The sequence below is a fragment of the Hoplias malabaricus genome, chromosome 9, assembly GCF_029633855.1.
Source record: "Hoplias malabaricus isolate fHopMal1 chromosome 9, fHopMal1.hap1, whole genome shotgun sequence".
NCBI classification, from domain to species: domain Eukaryota; kingdom Metazoa; phylum Chordata; class Actinopteri; order Characiformes; family Erythrinidae; genus Hoplias; species Hoplias malabaricus.
Window position 1 is genome coordinate 41,929,862 of NC_089808.1, and position 22,524 is coordinate 41,952,385.

General features: G+C 43.0%; 2 protein-coding genes and 1 non-coding gene across 12 annotated transcripts in view; all 3 read left to right on the top strand.

Moving 5' to 3' along the window:
- Positions 1-129: 129 nt before the first annotated feature.
- puf60a (poly-U binding splicing factor a) lies at positions 130-12,952 on the top strand. Of its 9 annotated transcripts, none has more exons than XM_066681507.1 (14): positions 130-215; positions 1,924-2,012; positions 2,720-2,822; positions 3,302-3,434; positions 3,945-4,037; positions 4,204-4,275; positions 4,579-4,740; positions 4,832-4,924; positions 5,301-5,514; positions 5,831-6,021; positions 6,332-6,388; positions 9,818-9,938; positions 11,471-11,715; positions 12,244-12,952. In XM_066681507.1, the coding sequence occupies exons 4-14, from the start codon at positions 3,357-3,359 to the stop codon at positions 12,541-12,543; spliced, it is 1,626 nt and encodes a 541-aa protein (XP_066537604.1). In that variant the 5' UTR covers positions 130-215; positions 1,924-2,012; positions 2,720-2,822; positions 3,302-3,356; the 3' UTR covers positions 12,544-12,952. The 9 variants fall into 9 exon arrangements, with proteins under 9 accessions (XP_066537604.1, XP_066537602.1, XP_066537601.1 ...); XM_066681505.1 differs by having other exon boundaries at positions 3,339-3,434; XM_066681504.1 differs by lacking the exon at positions 2,720-2,822.
- On the top strand, positions 4,362-4,496 carry LOC136707929 (small nucleolar RNA SNORA57). The gene has a single exon (XR_010804288.1). It is a non-coding gene; the product is annotated as a small nucleolar RNA SNORA57 (small nucleolar RNA).
- Positions 12,953-14,966: 2,014 nt separating the features above from the next.
- The window catches only part of LOC136707869 (cystatin-like protein), a 36,147-nt gene continuing 28,589 nt past the window's right edge, over positions 14,967-22,524 (top strand). The window contains exon 1 of one of the 2 annotated variants that reach the window (XM_066682166.1): positions 14,967-15,042. In XM_066682166.1, coding sequence (XP_066538263.1) covers positions 15,016-15,042 — 27 coding nt within the window. In that variant the 5' untranslated portion in view covers positions 14,967-15,015. The remainder of the gene's footprint in view (positions 15,043-22,524) is intronic. The other variant, XM_066682165.1, reaches the window with a different exon arrangement.

The following is a 22,524-nucleotide window of genomic DNA, read 5'->3' on the forward strand; positions in this document are numbered from 1 at the left end:
AACCACAAAAGGACAGTGTCCATTCGTTCACTGATAGAAGAGTCTGGAAACATGATGCAGCAGCCGGCCCATCGGAGGAATGGAATCTCGCGAGAACAGTGTGGCGATTCATTGATTACAGTGCGTGACGTAATAATCTCGCGATATTTCATAGTCTTCATCGCCGTGAACCTCGCTGCGGGAAGGTGTGCTTGATGGCGGTGCCCGATTCTGTGGTAATTTAATCAATGTTATCGTGATTGTATTATTCCAGTTTCGTCGCAGAGATACATGCGGTGCTTGTACATATCCATATTGAGCTTTTGTAGTAGGTTTTGCGGACAGATTTGCGTTCTTTAGCTTAGTTTGTAGCGCGAAGCTGGAGTTCCACCTTAAATGGTGCAGCCGTTAACGTTCGCTCCGGGCGCCGCGGGCCATTTAAGGTGGAGCGGACACAGAATGAATAGGAATCTTCATTTCTGCGGGATAAGCCCTGTACATCTTAAAGGTGCAAGGTTTAATTCGAGAAAGGAATTCTGTTTCTGCAGCGGCTGCAGCATTTAAGGTGGAGTTGGTAATTTAAATATCTATCAAGCTGCCGCGCCATTTAAGATGGTGCATAAAATCCAAGTAAGAAGGAAACAGCTGCGCCGATAAAGAGGGGAAATATAGTTTCAGTCAGATAGCGCGCCATTTGAGGGAAATGTAAATGAGCGAAAAGATAAAAGCTAAGGATAACCTGTACGAAATGTAAGCTATGCTAGCTAAGTGCCGCGCCATTTAAGGTGGAATGGAAAGCTGTAACTAAATTGTTTAAAGCTGAGACTGGCTGCTCACTTAAGGAGATGGGGAACAGTTTGAGTAAGGAGCTGATAATCTCTGTAGAGTGTAACACTGCCGTGCCGTTTTAAGGTGGAATGGAGCATTGGAAAGAGGCTACTTTGGCCTACGGAGTCCGGCCTTAAACCAGTTAGTTAGGATGTAATTAGATTTAAAAAGGTCTCTCTTCGCTACCCACTTGCTGTATCCCAACTCTATTATCGCTACTTTAGTCTTATGCCAAATTTACTCCATTTATTAACGTTTAAACCACCCACTCTGTGCGTTATAGATCTGTAGTTCACGCGCCCTCTCTTTGGGCGCGTCCCAAACCGCTCGCCGAAAGAATGTAGTGCCCTGCACTGATTTGAAGAATTCATTGTTTCGTCTCCTCTGTAGTGCACTCATTAAGGAGGGAGGGTACAATCTGAGACGCAGCTCTTGGCTCTCCCTCTCGGGAAACGTTAAGTGCTCGGGTTTTTTTACATGCGATGGCGGGGAGCTGGTCCTTTTCAAAACCTGTTTCTAAAGACATTTACTGCGAGAAAAGCGTCGTGTCGCCGGGATGAACTTAAACAATGACCCAGAGAATAAACATTTCAATACACTTTCTACTAGCGCCTTAAATGTGGGTCTGTAAATAGTCACAGTAACTGTTTACATTTTTTTTTTCACCAATAGGAGGGGGTGGATGGCTAGAAAGAACTTTATTGCAGCAACAGGCACTTAACTGGGGAAAACGCCATATGTTGAATATCTGATATAGGATATTGAACATGACATGTGCTTGTTTTATTACATAAATATGCAAAGAAATTGTCTCTGCGTTTAACCCCTCCATGGCGCGCGTGCACTAGATCCAGTGACCAGGCACACAGTTGGGCTTTAGGTCCCTTGTTTAAGGAGGAGAAAGAGCGTTTCCTTCACTGGCCCCACCCCCATTTTGCCGCTGGACAGAGGGATTGGCCTGGTGACCTTTCACTCATCCCCATTTCCCTAACCTCAGGGCTGCCCCATCTGTCCCCAGTATATTTTTTGTTTGAGATACTTATCAGAGTCAACTTTTTCCCCACTCTTTCCCTTTCATATAACGTTTTAACTGGGGCTTATTGTGTTTATTTCCAGACCCTGGATTGACCTGTAAACCCAGAGTGTGTGCGTTATTTCCGGAAGACAAGCTGCATCAGGACACCACAGCGGAGACCAAGCGCTAGGTAAGGTGTCCGTCCTTCGGCGACGTTTGTTTTGTACAGATTCATTCAATGCGAAATTACGAATTTGCTTCTTTTTAGTGAGACTTGGGTGTTTTAAATGTTGAGCAGACGGAGAGCCATCCACCCAGTGCTGTGCTCTGGGGTGGTTCAGAAGACAGTACTCTGTACATAAACATTATTGTTATTATGAACGTTATTACTACTTTGGGTTTAATACGTAGTGCCACATTAAGTTTGTATGAATTCATCTTGTCAAATATATGTAGCTTACAAATACAAAGCATGTCATGCCTCCAGGCTACTGTCCTTAAAGCACTAGTTATTTAGTTTGACCAATAAGTCATAAGTTTTATTGTTTTGTATATTGTTATCTGCTGTATAATTTCCATAAATAATTTTTCTTTATTTTTTTGGTCTAAATGAAAACTTGTTTTAAAATCCTGAGACACATGGAGCGCTCATTAGAAGTAATTGAAGTCGGTAAACATTTTGTACGGAGAATAGCAATGAAAACTGTTGACATGTGTCATGTTGGACTTCATAATGTCCTAAATAAGAGGAGAAGACCTTTCCCTGAATTTGGATATCAGTGTTTCTCAGATTGTTGTGTCCCTCTCCAGTATCTCTTGTTCTAAGTAGGTTTGTGTTTTCTTTTCCTTTTTTTTTTTCTTTTTGTCGTTTCTCTCTGTGTGTCGTCTGTGCTGTAGAGCGTATCTCTTGACTGTACTATATTTCCAAAGCCAATGGCAGAACCATTTGGGTTCAAACCTCCTTAAGCACTTCACCACTCTGGAGTTCATTTGAGCAAAGGTACTTAAGCTTTCTTCTGTGTAGTTCTGAGTAAGGGGGCTCACCACATCACGCTTATTGTAGTAATCCCACTCTTTTAACGATCAGTGTCTAGCGTCCCCCTCCCATCGCAGAATTGTTCTCCTTCAGATGACGGCATTATAACCACCACAGTTCATGAAGTGTAGGCAGCACCCTCAAGGATTGCCATGTTGCAGTTCTGTTACCAAACACAGTGCACATGATTTAAGCCCATAGCTTTTCAGTTTGATGTCTTTTTATACGGATAGATCAGTCATGAAAAGCACATCTTGAAGTTTAGTTTGGTGAGCAGTTTCAGAGCCTGCACAAAAACAAAAACAGTTATAGACAGACGAAATCTACATTAATTTACCTTCCCCATAATTAATCTACTTTTCAAGACAAGTGTTTGCTCTGAATCTAAATGATTACAGTGTGTCGTTAAGCTTGTTTTTATAGTTTAAACTTCTCTTTGGAAGGTTCAGCCTGGTCCCCTCACTCGTGTGTTCTCCGCAGGGAGGTGAGGCTCTGACGATGGAGAATGGACAGAGCACAGCCTCGAAGCTTGGCCTGCCGCCACTCACCCCAGAACAACAGGAGGCGCTACAAAAGGTAACATCAGCCTTGCACACGTCTCTAAGTGTTTGGATGCAGTTTGTGAACCTTCTGCTTGAGTTAAGTGTCCTGTCGGTCGTGCTGCAAACGTGTGAGAAGCCTATGTGAAAATATATAAAGGTTTATTCTAACGATCGTCAGAGGCTTTTTATTTTTAGTAAATTTCACCCTAGAAGCCCTCGTAGGTGTGTATCTAGGATTCTCAGCTATCGTGAGTCATGTTGTCTTTATGAACAATGGCTTATAGTAGTGTTACAGATGTTTCTAAATTGATCATTGACCGTCTTTTATTCTCCACTGGTTTGCGTGTGTGTGCTGTTCAGTGTGCGTGTGTGTGTACAGTGGAGTAGAGAAAAGCCAGCTATGCCTTCGGTGCTAATGAGCTTGTCTGTCTCTGAGCACTCTGCTCGAATGCTGGTACATTCTTAGAAAACCATTTACATGGATCATGATTAGGGTGAGATGAATGTTTCCTGTCTTACTGCTATTTGTACATCTGTACGACAGGCAAAGAAATATGCCATGGAGCAAAGCATCAAGAGCGTGTTGGTCAAACAGACGCTCGCCCACCAGCAACAACAGCAACTCAACAACCTCCAGGTAAACTGCGCACACCTAGAAAAAGGCTTATATTAAGTGTTGTACTCAATTGTCATCTTGTTTTTACTTGTGTAAAATACTGGGGAAATAAAGCATCGTTTAATCAATAACGTCTAAAATTGTAATGACTGCCGTTCTCTTGCTTCACCTCTTTCCCTCGCACCAGATTCCCAATTCTCTACAGATGGCCTCCCTCACCATGGCAGGATTTGGAGATTCTCTTTCACCCTTACAGTCTGTAAGCATGGCCTTCTTCCTTTTGCCAGTTCTGTCATTTGAAGATGATCTTCAGACGTAACTGTAACGAGGCAGGAACATGACTCCCCTCCATTTCTTGGCATGCATGTAGTTTCCCCATGCTCATGTGTGTAATGTTCGGAGGAAGAGCAGAGCCAGTGCTATGTCTTCGGTGCCAGTGCGTGTTGTATGCTGGTTCTATCCTCAATCACTGGAACATTTTTAAAAGTTTATAACGTATTAGACTGTGTTTAGACTGTGAAAAGGTTTCTGAGCTCTGCGGTGGTGGTGGTGGTGATTTCAGGTTGCAGCGCAGCGGCAGCGGGCACTAGCCATTATGTGCCGCGTTTACGTCGGCTCGATATACTACGAGCTCGGGGAGGACACCATTAGACAGGCCTTTGCTCCATTTGGGCCGATCAAGAGCATCGACATGTCCTGGGATTCCGTCACAATGAAACACAAGGTGTGAATCTGTTTTTATTCCATGTGTATATTTAACTGAGTGAGCTGTTTTGGGTCTAACCAGAAAAAACCCTTTCTCTTCTTCTCTGCAGGGTTTTGCGTTTGTAGAATATGAGGTGCCAGAGGCAGCACAGCTGGCTTTAGAGCAGATGAACTCAGTCATGCTGGGGGGCAGGAACATTAAAGTAAGTCAGAACCGGAGGGGTGTCTTTGAGTACGAATGTGTGGTATGTTTTACGTTGTTTGTGGTTATTTTTCGCTCTCCTAAGAAAAACATGTATAGTTTTATGTATCATTTGAACACAGCAGCTGTGCTTCACGTCATGAACGGACCAATAGAAACGCTTCAAAGCACTTAGAATAAACCCTTAGAGTTGACGTTCTTTCCTTCTCCTTTAAAGTTATTTTTTTAAAGATGCATGTTTTTCATTGGACAGCGATGATATTTAATTAAAAATAAAGAATTAAATGTGACAATTATAAATTTATTAAATGTTTTAATTGTTATCTTATAACAACAAAGTATTTGGAGGCTCATCTGATGACTTTTTTTCTCTAAAGGTGGGACGGCCAAGCAACATTGGGCAGGCTCAGCCAATCATAGACCAGTTAGCGGAAGAGGCGCGAGCGTTCAACAGAATCTACGTAGCCTCCGTGCACCCGGACCTGTCGGACGACGACATCAAGAGCGTCTTTGAGGCCTTCGGGAGAATCAAATCGTGTTTGCTGGCACGGGACCCCACGACGGGGAAACACAAGGGCTATGGGTTCATAGGTGAGTCCCCGGCGTCCTTTCTCATTCGGTTGAAAATACATGTATGTGACTGAGAGCAGTCAGTCATAGCGGAATGCTGTTCTCTACATATGTCTCACAGGGGATAGAGAAGGGTGGGGGCAGGTTCCTCACATGCTTTCATAGTAAGTTTTTGTTTTTGTTGTTGTCGTTATTTTCTTAGGCTCAGTTGCGGACATTTGTGCCATAAGTGCCCTCTGGTAATTACACAGTAAATGACACAGTGCTCTGCTAGAAGAATTAAGCTGAGCCTTCGCCGAGACCATTTAAGTCTTATTCTGCCGTTCCTTCCTTGTAGAGTATGACAAGGCCCAATCGGCTCAGGACGCGGTTTCTTCCATGAACCTCTTTGACCTCGGGGGTCAGTATCTTCGAGTGGGCAAAGCGGTCACGCCTCCCATCCCCCTCCTATCGCCGGCCACGCCCGGCGGACTGCCCCCTGCCGCCGCCGTTGCGGCTGCTGCGGCCACGGCCAAAATCACTGCCCAGGTGAGCTGTTTTATACTATTATCATTTATTGTTAGTCAGGGAGTGAGTGCGTGCGTGTGAGCAGCTGCCTCCTTTTGGCACTAGTATCGTTCCTTGATTTTAAAAAATAAGGCAGCAGTTTTTGTCCTTTTTATTTTAAAAAAAAAATGCGCTTAGGCTAGAGCAGAGACATGGTGCTGTATGTGAGGGCTTGCTTTGAGTAAGCTTAGGTATTGACTGGCATGAAGACTCAGTATGACACAGCATTACATATATGAGACAGAGCTTTTACATGCAGAAAGATAACATAGCGTGTAAACTCCAAAAACAGATGGCATGGAATCTTTCCACTCCGGAGAATCGGACAGAAGACTTCCTCAACTGTCTGGTAAATCCTTCAGGCAATTCTGTTCCAAGCACGCTGGTGCATTTTTGTTTTGTGTAGATTTATAAGTGTTGGGGAGAGGCTTGTCTTCAGGACCTCCCAGTAAAAATGATGATAATCATTGTGCCATAGTCTGCTAGATAGATATTGATTTGGGCAGTCACATCATTTCCTGGATGCTTATTTGTCAGCTGTAGTTTCAGGTGACTCAAGGCTCCAAGTAGCCCTTGCTTTTTAAACAGAGGCAACATTTATGCCACTTATTAAACAGGGCAACTTGGCTCTTGAACTGTTGCCTGCACATTTTTGTTTTGAATTTTGATAAATACATATTATGCATGTGTTCAGGCATAATGGATCATTTTAAACGGACGTACCAGGATGTCCACTTAAATCTGTAACTCTCTATTATAGTCCCATCATACTGAGTGTGACTTTGCATACTTTTTTTTAAACAAGTTAATTGCTTTGGTAATTGCTCTGATTTTTCAGCCTAATTTTTATAGTATGCACTTATACCAAGTCTGTGCTACTGCATCGACTGGAATGTAGTTGTACATTTAATGCAATTATAATAATATATGTGAATTACTAGTCATAGTAATCTGTCCTGTGTTGTCTCATACTTGTCATTCATAAATGAACTATGTAACTGTAATAAATGTAAAAGTAACTGTAATAATGCAAATTTTTGAGAACACAGTTTTGAATACAAGTGATTAGATTGGGTTTGTCTTGTCATTGGTGTTCTGTGTGTTTTGGCTTGGGGCCGGTTGCATTGAATATATTGAGTGAAATTAGTGCTCATTAGTGTTTTAAACGACCGTGCAGTCATATGAAAGAAAATGGTGCTGCTGTCCGAGCTACGTCTCCTGGTGCTTTTCGAAAAACGTCAGTACATTCAATGCAAGTTCAGTGAATACTTTGTGTTTCTGTTTGTACTCTCAACAGTTTTAGGGCCATAAACACCCATGCTTTTATAGACAGTTTATTTAGTGAGTTGTTATGAACTAAAATGCTCCCAGTGTGACGTAAAACTGCCCATGAGCCCCCGTGCCTAATGCCATGCATTGGCTGAAGGTGTGCAAAGCCACTCCACCCCTTCCAACACTGAGCTGTGGTGTAGTAGAACGTCGCTCCAGTGATGGCGCTCCATCGTATAATTTTGGGGTGAATTGGAGTAGTGCTTGTGATGCAGAACGTATCTTCCATCAGCACCTGACCTCACTACGTTTCACACTAATGGCTGCGTGTCATCAAAACCGCACAGAAATCTTTTATTATTAATCCAAAGCTAATCATTCATCTCTCCTAATGCTCTTGATGCTAAACGCAGTCAGACCTTTACAGCAGTGTTCCAACATCTAGTGTAAAGCCTCGAGACGCTGTCAAATGTCACCGCAGTGATTGATTTATTTCTCCACAGACGTCCAGGGCCAGTACTTTTTGTAAATGCTGAGTGAAAGTTTGTATTTTGACACACATTCATGTCTTTGGCCTTGGTAACCTTAATGGGCCAGGTGTTGTACAGCAGACGTACTGTACTGTAGATCCAAAATGCTATGTTTAGCTGTGTGTAAGTTGAAAGCTTTGTATGATATGCCTCTTTACTGAACACACTAAAAGCGACTGTTGTTAATCTGTAAATGTCTAATGTGGCTTCACCTTTATGAACTACCGTTTTATAATATTCTGGATTTCAAAAGAAACTTTAGATAAATAGGTGTCCACATTTTAAACATAAGAATTGTTCATTCTGACAGGGAACTAAGCCTAGTCCTGGATTACATCCCTCCCTCTATGATATAGTCTACAACTGAGATTAATCTCCATCTGAGAACTAATCCATCGTGTACTATCTGTTTAAAGCGTTGTATACGAATTCAGTCCAATATTTTTGGGCGGATATTTCCTCTCTGTTCACTGGTCTGCGCACTGGAAGAACGTCCAGTGTTCGTACTCAGCCCTGGCTCAGTACATGAGGAAACAAAGATATTGAGCTACACGCGCTTTCAGGGAGAGATGACTGAGAAGCGGCTGAAAAGGAAAAACCTCAAATAAACACTGAATTCCGCCTAATTTCTTTTGGTCCTCAAGCCCAGCGTGTTACACTTGTAATGCACCTGTCTGAAGTTGGGGTCAGAGTCTGAGGGAGCGCTGAAGGAATGGGGTGTATTTATTTTGCTGTTTAGTTCAAATATCAATTTTTATTTCCAGAATCGTATACAGCACCTTGTAATTATCAACTGCATTATCCCAGCTGTGCAGCTCAGTTTAGTATTTGGTGGGTAACACGATTCCACAAGTATCAGGAAATCTGACCATATTTAATGCAGAAGAAAAAATAAAACACGCAAACACGGCTTTTATCAGATCGGACGTTTCTTAATTTCTAATCTTATGACATGATTCTAGTACAATCATCCAGGCCTATTTAGTGCGAATAGAGCATTAACCCCAAAGGTCTGTAAAATTTAACACCTGAAGATGAAACTGTAGGTTTGCAAGTCTTGACATTTTGGCAAATTGAGTATGAGTCCGTGTGCTGCTTCACTTGGTGCAGTAAACCTGCCAAGACGCACTGTGAGTGAATGGACGTCTCTGTGCAAAAGTTGGCGAGGCAGAGACTTCCCCATTGGCTTGTACTGGTAGCCAAGGTAACTGAACGTTCACTCCAAAATGGCACAAAAGGCTTTGAGGGTGCCAGGATGCAGAATGGGAATTTCAGAGCTGTTCTGTTGAACCCGTGGTGCTCTGACTCCTCTATTAGCACCAAAGGCACCTTCTAGCTGGGGATGGGTGTGGTTGTTTATATTGATAGATGTCTGGTGTCTGAATTAATCTCATTATTAGGGGAGGGTAGTATAATTAATTATCAGTTACGTTGTGTATTTTGCAGTATGTCTTCAGTGTTGTCAGTTCAGAACTGACCAATCAGCACTGGTTCTCTTTCGATGGTCCTAGCTGAGCTCAAACTGGGGAACAAAAGCTACATTTTTCTGTCTGGAAACATATTTTTGTTTGTTTATGAACGTAATACCCTCATGGTACATTTTGGTTACTGTTGTTAATTGATTTATACGTCCTTCAGACTGTGGGTTTTTTTTTTTTTTTTTTTTTTTTAGTTTTACGTGTTGAGAGTTGGGTTTGAGGTCGAAATAAAGATATTCAAAAAGTATAAAAAATAGTGCAGAAAAGGGCAAATAAATTGCTTTAAATTTGCCAAAATGTCAGCACTTCAGTTTCTCCTTAGGCAAAAAAATCTTGTTGTTTTTCCTGTCAGTTTACATGCAGCCGGCCCAAGTCTTGTCCTTGTGTTTGTCTGTCTTGTCCTGTCTATCGTCTTGTCCCGTCTGGTCCATGTCCTTGTGTGTGCTGTTTAACGGGCGCTGTGTGGGCGGTGTTCCTATATGTCCCACTCTGTTCTTCCAGGAAGCTGTGGCGGGAGCGTCCATCCTGGGGGCGATGACGGCCGGCTCCGTGACTTTGCCTCAGCAGCTGGGCGGCCTGCCTCAGGCCGTCATGGCAGCACAGGCCCCGGGGGTCATCACAGGTAGGCGGGAGGGCTATGGGCGTACCGGCTTTATCTTGCTTTTAAACTGTAGTGGAAATGCACTGCTAACATAGTCACCTAGCGTGCCTTGCATCTAGTGCTTCTTGGGTGTGTGTTTAAATGGCATGAAGTCACTGCATGTGGAACACGTGGTGGGGATGGTGTTTGTGTGTTGGGTACTGCTGTTTTCTTGGGTGCATAGTGGGAACACGTTTTAATTCAGATATTTGCAGAAGCAATCAAAATGTTTCTTGCATTTGTTTAGTTTGTTTGGATAATGTATAATCATTTCTAATGTACTTTGATTAACTGATTGTTCTCTCAGATTGTAATAATCTTTACACTGCTACTGTGCACCAATCTGTAATCTCATGAGTCGGGAGAATTTGGTTGTGCTTTATCAAGCTGACCTCGTTTCCGCTCTTCCGTTTTTTCAAATCCCATCAGTATCCTATTTAAATGTGCCAGGGTTAGTATGTCTTAAACCCTCTCTCTCCTCCAGGTTTCTGTTTTCTCCTACACATTACATAGTTTAACATGGCCTGTCGTGGGACTTGTCCACTAATAGATTCTCTTTTATTTTCTCTTCTCTCTTTGTCTCTTTCTCTCTCTCTTTTTCTCTTTCTCTCTTTTTCTCCTTTTTTTTCTCTCCTCTCTTCCCCTCCCTGTCTTTACTCTCCACATTCGCCCTGACCGTGGCCTCTTAACCCCTCCCCTTTGCTGCACACTGACCAACCAAGTGTGAAGAGGACTGTTTCTAGCCCCTCCCCTCATAAACAAATCTCTCATTCCCATTGGCCAGTGAGTCTCAGATCCTGTGTGTTTTTGTGGAGTTGATCTTGGTAACCTTTCATCTGAACAGACAGGCATGAGAGAGGGGGGGGTCAAATGGCTTTTAAAAGGTAGAGGGATGGGTGGAGCTCATCAGGAGAAAGACTGATGCCCACCTTCTATACCTCATTTTGTAACTTGGCATTTGAACAGCTCCATCTCAATATATTTTAAGCACTCACTCATTCATCACTGTATAGATTTAAAAAGGCAAGTGTTGATATAGTGTAGTGGGTAATACCACTGACCTTCAAGTGGGACACGGGTTTGGTTGCCTACTTGGGTAAGACACTACGCTATACCAATCTTTGGGCAAGACTCTAAACCTTGTGTTCACCTACATCTGTTACATGTTTAATACCGAAAGACGCTTTGGATAACAGCATCTGCCAATAGCCTTAAGTAAATGTAACATGCACTCATTTGTGTTTCACACTATCTACATCATGTAGCTCTTGCCTTATTCCACTATAAACTACAAGCTTCAGTGTCCAACAATAATAGTATTGATCCCATGATTCTCACCACATTTGTTTTTAAGGGAAGGGGGTGATTTTTGTAGTTGCCAGTTGTGTTGGAGCCCCTGTTAAAGTATCTCCCCTACATGCACACATACTCAGGGTTGTTCCAGATGTCATGGGGCTTCATGTTGTCCTCCCAGTGCCTGCAATCCATGCCCTGACCTTGGTCTCTCTGTGCAGGAGTGACTCCCGCTCGACCGGTGTTGCCCCAGGTGGGGCTGGTTAACCCCGTGCTGGCCTCTCCGCCAGTGATCTCTGCCGCCGTAGCCGCGGCGCAAGAGGCCAAGAAGGAGAAAGAGAAGGAGGAAGAGGAAGCCGCTCAAGACGGCACGGGTCAGGAGATGCTCAGCGAGCAGGAGCACATGAGTATCTCCGGAAGCAGCGCCAGACACATGGTCATGCAGAAACTGCTGAGGAAGCAAGAGGTGAGCCCAGAAAATAAGGCAGATACTGTTTGGAGTTTAGTTGTCACATACTTTTTATTTATTTAATCAAATCTTGTTAGGACATCTTAGGAAAACATTCAGGTGTTGATTTGCTCTCCTTACGTATCCTGTTACTTTTGCTGGCAGTGGAGAGTGTTTGAAAGCACAGACCAGATACTGTAATTCAGCGTAATCAAGATGGTTATGAGTTTTAAAGCAAAATAATGGACTCCCGAGTAGGGCTGTTTTAAGCCTTGCCTCTACCATCTGTAGATTGCAGGTAATCCTCATGACTGGGGAGTCCTAGAGAGCACAATTGGCATCACACCCTACTCCTCCGACTCGTGTTCAGTTCTAGTCATTGGTGACAGTTTGAAAAGAAGCAGTGGATTGGCCTCTCGTCTCAAGAATGGAGACGTCTAATAATTGAGGAGAAAAAACGGACGGAAACTGGGGGTGAACTCGTTTAAAATACATTGATACAGTGGTGTATACATTTGCTCATCCACTGCCTCTTTCTGTCCACAGTCGACGGTTATGGTGCTCAGAAATATGGTTGGTCCCGAGGACATAGACGACGACCTGGAGGGCGAGGTGACGGAAGAATGCGGGAAGTTTGGCGCAGTCAACAGAGTCATTATTTACCAGGAGAAGCAGGGTGAAGAGGAGGATGCTGAGGTCATTGTTAAAATCTTTGTGGAGTTTTCAGCAGCGTCAGAGATGAACAAGGCCATTCAGGCTCTTAACAACCGCTGGTTCGGAGGTCGGAAAGTCATCGCCGAGGTTTACGATCAGGAGCGGTTTGACAACAGTGACCTCTCTGCATAGACTGATATCCCCCCCCCCACCTTCCATGATCCACTGCTTCTGTCTCTGTCTCACACACTCACAGATACAGCTGCTGACCACTGTCCCTAGTGGTACTGGCCTCTTTTTAACTTGTAATTATTTTTTATCGATGTTGATGATATTAATATTATTAATGATCCCTTTTGGGGACAAAGGCAAGCAAACTCTCATGGATTTATTTTTTTTTCTCCTCTTCTCACTGTTGCCTACTGTGAAGGACTTGATATCTGGATATTTGTTTTTGTATTGGTTTTGTTCCTTCCCCTCTCAAGTAGTTTTGGTTTGGTTGCAAAACTTTTTCTTCTGTAATTTAGTCTCCAAAAGATTCATCTTGTTATAAAGCCCTTGTTTTCAGATGCCCCCGGAACAATAAATTCTTCAGATATGACGCTTGGGGTCTATTTGTTGTAACGTTTATACTTGAAGGGAGCATATTCTACCTGTTTCCAGATGTGTTCACAGTCCTCGGAGGTATTAATAAAACATCAGTGGCATGCTTTGGTCAAAATATCACAAGGAACAAACTCCACAGCAGCATCCTGCAAAGTCCTGTGTTTTTTTTTTTTTAAATTATAACAAACTTTTGTTTACTCAAAATACTAGAGCCCCCCCCCCAATCCAATTAACATGCATTATATAAATGCTTTGTCTTGATAAGAGAATACATCTCACCTGTAGAAATAGGATTTGAATTTTGCTGATTCAAAAGGACAAATATAAGAATCAAGCGTGAGATACTGATGCCTGGTTTACACATTTTTTTAAATATATGTAAATGATTTGGAAAGCAAACAATTCAAGCAATTACATTTGATGATGATTTGGTAAGTGCTGAGCTGGATAAGTGGTTACACATAATGAATGAATGGGTTTGTTTTGTTTACCACTAGGAGCTGCTGATGTAGTGATGTCTAAAACTGTCCTGTTCACTATATAGTGCACTATTGTGCCAATTTGTAGTGTCTGAAATAGCTCCCAATTTACTATTCCCTATATTATTATACAGTGCATTATACAGAACTGAATTCAGGTGGCACAGTGGTGCAGCAGGTTAGTGTCGCGCACTCACAGCTCCGGGGATCTGGAGGTTGTGGGTTTGAGTCCCACTCCGGGTGTGGTGTGTTCTCTCTGTCTGCATGGGTTTCCTCCGGGTGACTGCCTGTGAGGAGTGTGGTGTGTTCTCCCTGTGTCTGCATGGGTTTCCTCCGGGTGACTGTGAGGAGTGTGGTGTGTTCTCCCTGTGTCTGCATGGGTTTCCTCCGGGTGACTGTCTGTGAGGAGTGTGGTGTGTTCTCTCTGTGTCTGTGTGGGTTTCCTCCGGGTGACTGTCTGTGAGGAGTGTGGTGTGTTCTCCCTGTGTCTGCGTGGGTTTCCTCCAGGTGACTGTCTGTGAGGAGTGTGGCGTGTTCTCTCTGTGTCTGCGTGGGTTTCCTCCGGGTGACTGTCTGTGAGGAGTGTGGTGTGTTCTCTCTGTGTCTGCGTGGGTTTCCTCCGGGTGACTGTCTGTGAGGAGTGTGGTGTGTTCTCCCTGTGTCAGCGTGGGTTTCCTCCGGGTGACTGTCTGTGAGGAGTGTGGTGTGTTCTCTCTGTGTCTGCGTGGGTTTCCTCCGGGTGACTGTCTGTGAGGAGTGTGGTGTGTTCTCTCTGTGTCTGTGTGGGTTTCCTCCGGGTGACTGTCTGTGAGGAGTGTGGTGTGTTCTCTCTGTGTCTGTGTGGGTTTCCTCCGGGTGACTGTGAGGAGTGTGGCATGTTCTCCCCATGTCCGCCATCCCAGTGCTCCGGTTTCCTCCCACGGTCCAAAAACACAGTAGGTGGATTGGTGACTCAAAAGTGACTGTAGGTGAGAGTGACCGTCTTTGTGTGTTGCCCTGTGAAGGACTGGCGTCCCCTCCAGGGTGTATTCCTGCTTTGTGCCCAATGATTCCAGGTAGGCTCTGGACCAACTGCGACCCTGAGTTTTGAGGGATTGATAATTGTCCACTGTTTTCGGACTCTACTACAAAATGACAGAACTGCCATATAGTGCACCATATAATTAAAATGGCGTGGTTTCAGATGGTGATATAGGACAGTTTTAAGTGTACTCAAACAATCCCACAATGCACTGCAAATAGTAGTGGACAGCAGGTACCCATAATCCACTGCACTATTTGCTATAATTAAAAAAACATAACACATGAGGTTACATGTTCGTTATTCTCCTGAATTCAGTTCACTATATTAGTGCACTACATAGTGATGTAGGGAAGAGTCATTTCGGTTGCAGCATTGATCCTAGTAGTTTTACGTATTGAAATGGATTTCCAAATATGGGCATATTGCCAAGTGTGGCCCAATAACGGGCCAGTATTTTGAAATATGTAAATGAGAGGATGACCGTTACGGAACAGACCAATATTAACTGCGTTGTTAGCGTCGACTATTGCAGTTAGCTCCTCGATTTAAGGTGGAATGGGATCCTGTCGGAGCATGTTTCAGGTGAGTGTGTGTGTGTTTTTGTTTTGATATTTTTTTTTTAGATATTTAAGCCTAAGAGGCAAGTGTTGGCTTTTTATTCGAATTGTCTGCTCCACTTTTAATGCTATATCAAGAGTATGAGGTTAATCTAATTTGAGGACGAGTGTTACTGTCCAAATTACACAGTAGCTACAGAAGTTAATACTGGAACGGAAAAAACGAGCTGAAAGTATATTTAAAGTGTAATGGCAAATCCGGCTAAAACCCAACTTTTCACAACTCACAGTAGATGATCTTTAGAATCGAGTGTAACGTACAGAAAACTATTTCCCCCATCATTGCCTTCTTAAACATGCCCATTTAAGGTGAAAATGAAAAAAAAAAAAACAAGATATTTCAGTTTCTGGACGTACCCATTTAAGGTGGACTCACTAATTTAAGAAACCAAGTAGCTGCAGTGTTTAGCAGAGAGAAAAAATCCGAAATAATTGTTTATCTAAGAAATTAAGTAGCACTAATCAATTTTATTTACATCCCCTTTTTCAGAATTTTTGTAAAATATAATGCTACCAAATACATTTCTCAGAGAGTTTAATCCTTAAGAGAATTAAGTGACAAACGCACAAATGTTATTTTTGAGACGCTACTGTATTTTGTAAATATGAAAAACACTTTGACAACTGCAACAGACCACCTTTCCTTTTAATGACACTTTAATCATTTCAGAGCTAATGATACTAATGGCTGCAGTTATGAAACTGGAAAAGAAGGGCTACACACACTCACACCTATGGACACACTTGGTATCCATTTAACCTACAAATGTGTGTTTTTGGACCTTGGTAAGACACTGGAGCACCCAGAGGAAACCTACACAGACACGGGGAGAACACACCAAACTCCTCACAGACAGTCACCCGGAGGAAACCCACGCAGACACAGAGAGAACACACCACACTCCTCACAGAAAGTCACCCGGAGGAAACCCACGCAGACACAGAGAGAACACACCAAACTCCTCACAGACAGTCACCCGGAGGAAACCCACGCAGACACAGAGAGAACCCACCACACTCCTCACAGACAGTCACCCGGAGGAAACCCACGCAGACACAGAGAGAACCCACCACACTCCTCACAGACAGTCACCCGGAGGAAACCCACGCAGACACAGGGAGAACACACCACACTCCTCACAGACAGTCACCCGGAGGAAACCCACGCAAACACAGGGAGAACACACCACACTCCTCACAGACAGACACCCGGAGGAAACCCACGCAGACACAGGGAGAACACACCACACTCCTCACAGACAGTCACCCGGAGGAAACCCACGCAAACACAGGGAGAACACACCACACTCCTCACAGACAGTCACCCGGAGGAAACCCACGCAGACACAGGGAGAACACACCACACTCCTCACAGACAGTCACCCGGAGGAAACCCACGCAGACACAGGGAGAACACACCACACTCCTCACAGACAGTCACCCGGAGGAAACCCACGCAGACACAGGGAGAACACACCACACTCCTCACAGACAGTCACCCGGAGCAGGGCTCAAATCCACAACCCCAAGACCCTGGAGCTGTGGCAGAGACACTGCCTGCTGTGCCATGTGCTGCTCTAATGTAACTTTTAGAATCAAGTTTATTTGGATGTTCAGTATTCAGTGACAGCTCAGAGGCAAAGTGGGTGATGGAGCTGTAACACAGCTCAAGGGTTCTGGAGTTGTTGGTTCAAATACCACACTGGGTCAACTGTGAGGAGTTTGGTGGTTTTTCCCTGTGTCTGTGTGGGTTTCCTGAACAGGATAAATCTGTTGCAGAAAATGAATGTAAATGAAGCAGTTAGTATAAACCACCATTATTTTTTTCTTTTTGTAAAGATGGCAATTTCACCCTCTCATAAGATAAAAACTTTAAATACTGTAAATGGTTAAACCTTTCCCTTTGTTGTAAAAAAAAATAACTGTTAATTCCAGATGGTTTATTTATGTTTAACTCTAATAAATGTTAAAATTGTCCTATTGTGTGACTGTCCCAACCTTGGTTCAATAAATGTTAATATTATTAAAGAAACAATACACAGGAATTTGTCTTAACACCCCTGGCATAATTGTGTCTACTTAAATAAGTGGCAGTGCTTTTCTCTGTACATATATTTCTAAAAGTATAGGGATTTATTAAACTTTGTCACTGAAAACAAAGTTGTGTTGTGTGACACCATATCGTTATTTTGAACTTGCCAATTTCATCTTGATGATCTTTCAGTCTTATTGATGGACCTCCTTTAAAGTTGTGTGAATGAAGACCCCTAAGAAGCCCATGCTAAGTTTTTCTTTCAGACTTGTTCAAACATTTAACTATGTTTTCACACCAGTGAAAGTGTTACGTTTTGTTGTCTTTTGTGTGGAGGGTGTCACTTATTCAGATCGCTACTGTGTGTTCTTTGATATGTGGGCCCCACTGGACATCATGGGCAGACTGGTTTGTGTCAAGAAAAGCACTGTTAAAGACTGCACAGCTACATTTTTCATGAGCAAAATGTGCACTACACCATGTGAACAGTAGAACTCTGTTGATCATCTTGTAGTGGAGTATGAGCCAAATATGAATATCGGACAATCAAGAAATGAAAAGTTTTGAATTAAAACTTTTCCAGTCTGCAGAAGACTTTTCGTCTGCAACATAGCAGCCCCCACACACACACCCAATCTAAAGACATCAAAAGAACCCTTTTAAGTAACACATGGCCCCAACACCCCCCTTCTCTCTTTTAACTAACAGGAACTGTCGAGATAACTAACTTAAAGAGACAGGAACCTCAAACAAAGAAGAGAGCTTTTACGGCCCGTTTTTATGACAATGGCACCTAAATGTCTAATCCTTATCTTTCACGGAGATCAACAGATGTTCAAACCAAAGTGACCTCGAGTGAACTCCCGTGAACCAACAGCTGAAGCACGAATCAACAGCGACACCAAATGGACACTGGCGAAACTACGCCTCGCTCGGAGTCGCTGGAAAACAATAGCGGAAAATAATCAAACTCTGATTATTTGTGTATTAAACCTATGTATTGATGTCACTTTCTGTACCCTCAGATGAATGTCTACCTCCTAATGAAATGTGTATATTGTGGACTGTTTTCTATCATGAAGAGAAATCCTACTTCTGAATAGGATTAAACGAACTAATATACTTTCCCAGCATAGCATCATAAATGGGACGTAAAGATGAAACCTTATGTAACTGTCTGATGTTAATAGTCCAATGTACTCATTGTTATATGCTGATAGCGGGTATAAGAATTTTGATATGAGAAATTCATATTCTTTATGTGAGAATCAATGATTCAAACTCCCTTCGACTCTCTCCCCCTAGCGAGAGTCATGTGAGACTGAACTCGCGTCCAATCAGAAAGAGGACGCCTCCCATTAGGGCGTGACCGCGCCAGCCTTGAAAATAGCAGCTCGACTGCTCACATCCAGTTCGAAGTTTTGAAGAGTCGCGAGGACTCTACAGGAGTAACGGACCACTGAAAAGGAGAGGACGCCGACAACAAACAAAGAAAAACCTCTCAGACTTCAGAAAAGCTTACGAGAGACGTCTCGAAATTAGCTAAGAGTATGAAGTTTTACTAATACGTCGAGTAATTTGAATATCTTTCTTTTCTTTTAATCTTGTTTATGTTTATTACCTATCGAAGTGTGATCTCACGAGTGATCAAGGCGGGTGAAACTTATTTGTGGCCAAAGTAAGGTATCAACCGTTTGAGTAATCGATAACAGATATATTAACGTTATAAGCTGATTCCTGAAGACATCAATCCTGGAAAGCTGAACAACGAGACTAGCTAGTACTCTGAAAAAGCCTTTCCACTACGGTGGAAAACCAGCCACGCCTGTGAAAAACCGAAGAAGGGAAATCTCGATCGACGCAGCTCAGCTCGGAATCGAGGGTCTTCAAATCGACTGTAAAGAGATCCTCCATAAGCGGGCCTGCTTCTCACCACGTGGGAACGACGAGAACACCCCGGGACACGGAGATTAAACAACAGGACGCGACGGCTCGGTGAAACGGCGAACGAGTAAGCTAGCGTATTTAACACCTTTTCAGTAGCTGATGTCTAAACAAACCCTCTTTATAATTTACCATTTATTAACCTTAGTTAGCAACAATTTAATCACAAGACAGCAGTGCCTAGCTCACCTTTAAGCTTGAATCAGTTCCCCCTGCCGGACACAGTGAGATTACAAGGTTGTGCTATGTCAATTAAATACTTCTCTTTATTAATAAAACTCTCATTATTTGAAATCACAGTGTGTGCAGTTTGTTCATTAGAATTTCTGAAAATCCGGAAGAACTCATTTAGCATGATTATTATTCATTCTCAAACTAATTATTAATGTTATAATTGCTTAAACCAATTATAAATCTTAATTAATTTCATTAAGTCAAATATCAGAGGTTGAAGGAGTTTGAATAAAGTCAAGGCTATAAAACAAATTATAAAATTATATGTATGTATTTGTGGTGTACCCTACTACGCTACATATACAGAACATTATAAATTTTTGGCGCCCACGCGAGGCCGGAAAAAGGCTTTTTAATGAACAAACTAAACACTGAAACAATATCAGCTTGGGTTTATGAAATACTTTACGCTGTTGTGTTACTGAATAACGATTGAGATTCAAAGCTTGATGTGGGTAACTTCGTGTTGTGTTTGTTACTGCTGAAAAACTGTTCTGTGATATATATACCGGTTAGAAAATAAGCTTGGTTGTTTTTGAAAGAGCGCGGCTCTGCGCCAATTTGCATGCATTAAATTGAGGCCTTGGGCACGTCTAAATAGCGCGAAACTCCGCTTTTAAGACTTTGCCTTCGGTTCGACCCCTTGGCCGCGAATCCCGGCGAGAGACCACCGAACCGAATACCCCCGTTCGTTTTAAACTGGGTCGCTACCAGCGTTAATAACGAGATCGCGCGCTAGGCGATTGGGAGGTTATTAAACAGCCGAAAAGACGGCTTGTGTGAAGAGCGGTCTGCTCTTGTCAGCTGTTCCTGTTAAACTGAACTCGTATTCAGAAAGGAGCGAACCCCTTTGAAGGGGCGGAGCTGAAACTAAGGAGGGAAATTCAAAACGCCCCCAAAACAGAGGAAGACAAATTCCCTCTTGTGGTATAAGTGCGTAATTGCAGGGAAAAATACTTCATAACTAGCGTCTATTGAAGCGTGTCCTCCCGTGCTCCTCCTTGTGGTCAAGTGGTGCTACCCTTGACGTTTGATTCCCGTACACCCTCTAGTGGTTGGGAGGTTGTCCGCCGAGACAACATAAGTGTTTAGCAGCCCTCTGGTGTTTAAAAGTTGTCATTACAGATGAAATTCTTTTAAAATACCTTAGTGTAAAATCTCTGTTCCCCTTTTAAATTGTTATTTTTATTTTTGATAGAGTATCTGAGCGTTTAAAATCTTTATCCCATTTTAGATTTTAAGCTGATAACGCCCTCTAGTGTTGAAACTTCCCGCTACAGTGGAAATTCCCACTTGTGTTATATTGTGTCTGCCCGTACTGTGTCGATTGGGATTCCCACCAGCGCCGACTGGTGTCCATTGCTGCTATTGCATTGTAACTTGCTTGTCGCCCTCTGGTGTCCTAGTCTGGTATTACAATTTAAGTTCAACTTAAATACTGAAGCTCGCTGTTGCCATTCAGACTTACCTCCAGTACCCTCTGGTGGAGAAAACTTGCTATCGCAATTGAAATTGTCGACCAGTTCACACTGATAAGACCTGGTATCACAGCTCTAGTGGCTGTCTCTAAACTCTGCACATCTGAATAATTACAAGTAAAGGCTTGGAAGCATAATAAGTTGATACAACCACAGCAGACAGTGTGCAGTAATTAGAGATTGACACTTTAACTCGATACCAGATCACAGACGCAGTTAAAAGAGAGAGTCTTTTAATCTTGCTATTCTTAATAATTCTTTAATTCGGAAAATTCTTTTACTTTCATAATTCCTTAATTGGAAATTATATGTAGGAAAAAATTTCACTTAATTTAAAATTCTTTAATCCAAATTTTTTCGACAATTCTTTAATTCAAAATTTTTAATAATTTTAATTATTGAAAAAAAAAAAAAATTTTTTTTATTTTTTTTTCCTCTCTTCTTGTATTCACTTGCGTATAGCAACTTTCACTCCACCCTCTTCTACTAACAGACTTCCCTTAGAGACTCACAAGTGAACTCTAACACCATACATACTGGCAGTTACTCTTAGAGCACTCGGTACAGGTGAATTTAGTTCAGATTTAGTTAGAAAAGGGATTAACGGAATTAATCCTAACTAAATAGAAGTAAGTTACACCTCGCAGTTAAAAACACAGCTAACATGGCAGAAGGGACTTTTTCTTCGGAAATATATGTAGAAGGTTTGTGGGATGAGGCATTCTCTGTTCTGACCAGCATCACCAGTGATGTGATGCCGGGACTCGCAGAAACTGTGCAGAAAACCTCACAGGCCCATCGTGACCACATGGTGGCTAAGTGGGTAGAGAACCACTTAACCGACATCCTCAAGGGCAAGCCCCTAACTGAGGCATTAGGTCAGATAGCCCTCCTCGCTGTAGTACAGCTCAGAGCCAGCGAACGTGAGCTTGAGGTATCAAGGCGACAGCAGGCAAAGGTAGAGGCAGAGCTAAGTCGACTTCAAAGCGAAATAGCTGAAGGGAACACGCTGCCCCAGGTCACACCCGATGTGCCACCTAGTGCCGCTACAGAAAGACAAGGCCAGCAGGAAGATAGTGAGGATCAGGAACCAGACTCAGGGACCGTAACCTTTAGAGCTGCTGCAGCACCTCCTCTGGTATCAACGGGTATTTCCCCTTCCCCTGTGTCTCCTGTCAGTCGTCCCTTACAACGCCCTGCTAGACCCAGAGCACTGCAACCCAGTGTCTGGTCCCCTCAACCTTTACCCTCTCATGGTCCCTCATACAAGGACCTAGATAAAATCGCGCGTAATATAACCCGCTTTGATCCCAAACCTGACGGTTCTAATGATATCTTTTCCTACCTAAAAGATATTGACTTCTACCTCCAAAGGTTCCCCGGGATCACCATAGAGGACAGACTATATGTGATTAAACTGACCTCCAACCGAGACGTCAGCAATTTCATTGAACGTCAGCCAGATTATGTAAAAGCGCGATATGATGTGCTGTGCCAAGCCTTGGAGGAAGAATTCTCCAATCACCTGTCACAGACCGGACTGGCCGCTGCTTTGAACATAAAACAGCAACGCCAGGAATCCCCTCAGCAATATTATAACCGACTCAGACAGGCGTACTTCGGACCTAGAAATGACTCCGGAATGGAGGAAGAGTTAAATTTCAAATCACTATTTATCCAAAACCTCCATCCCCACACCAGTCATCAGTTGGGAGTCTCAGCTTGCCCTCGCACCCTGTCTAGCAGACAGCTGCGCAAT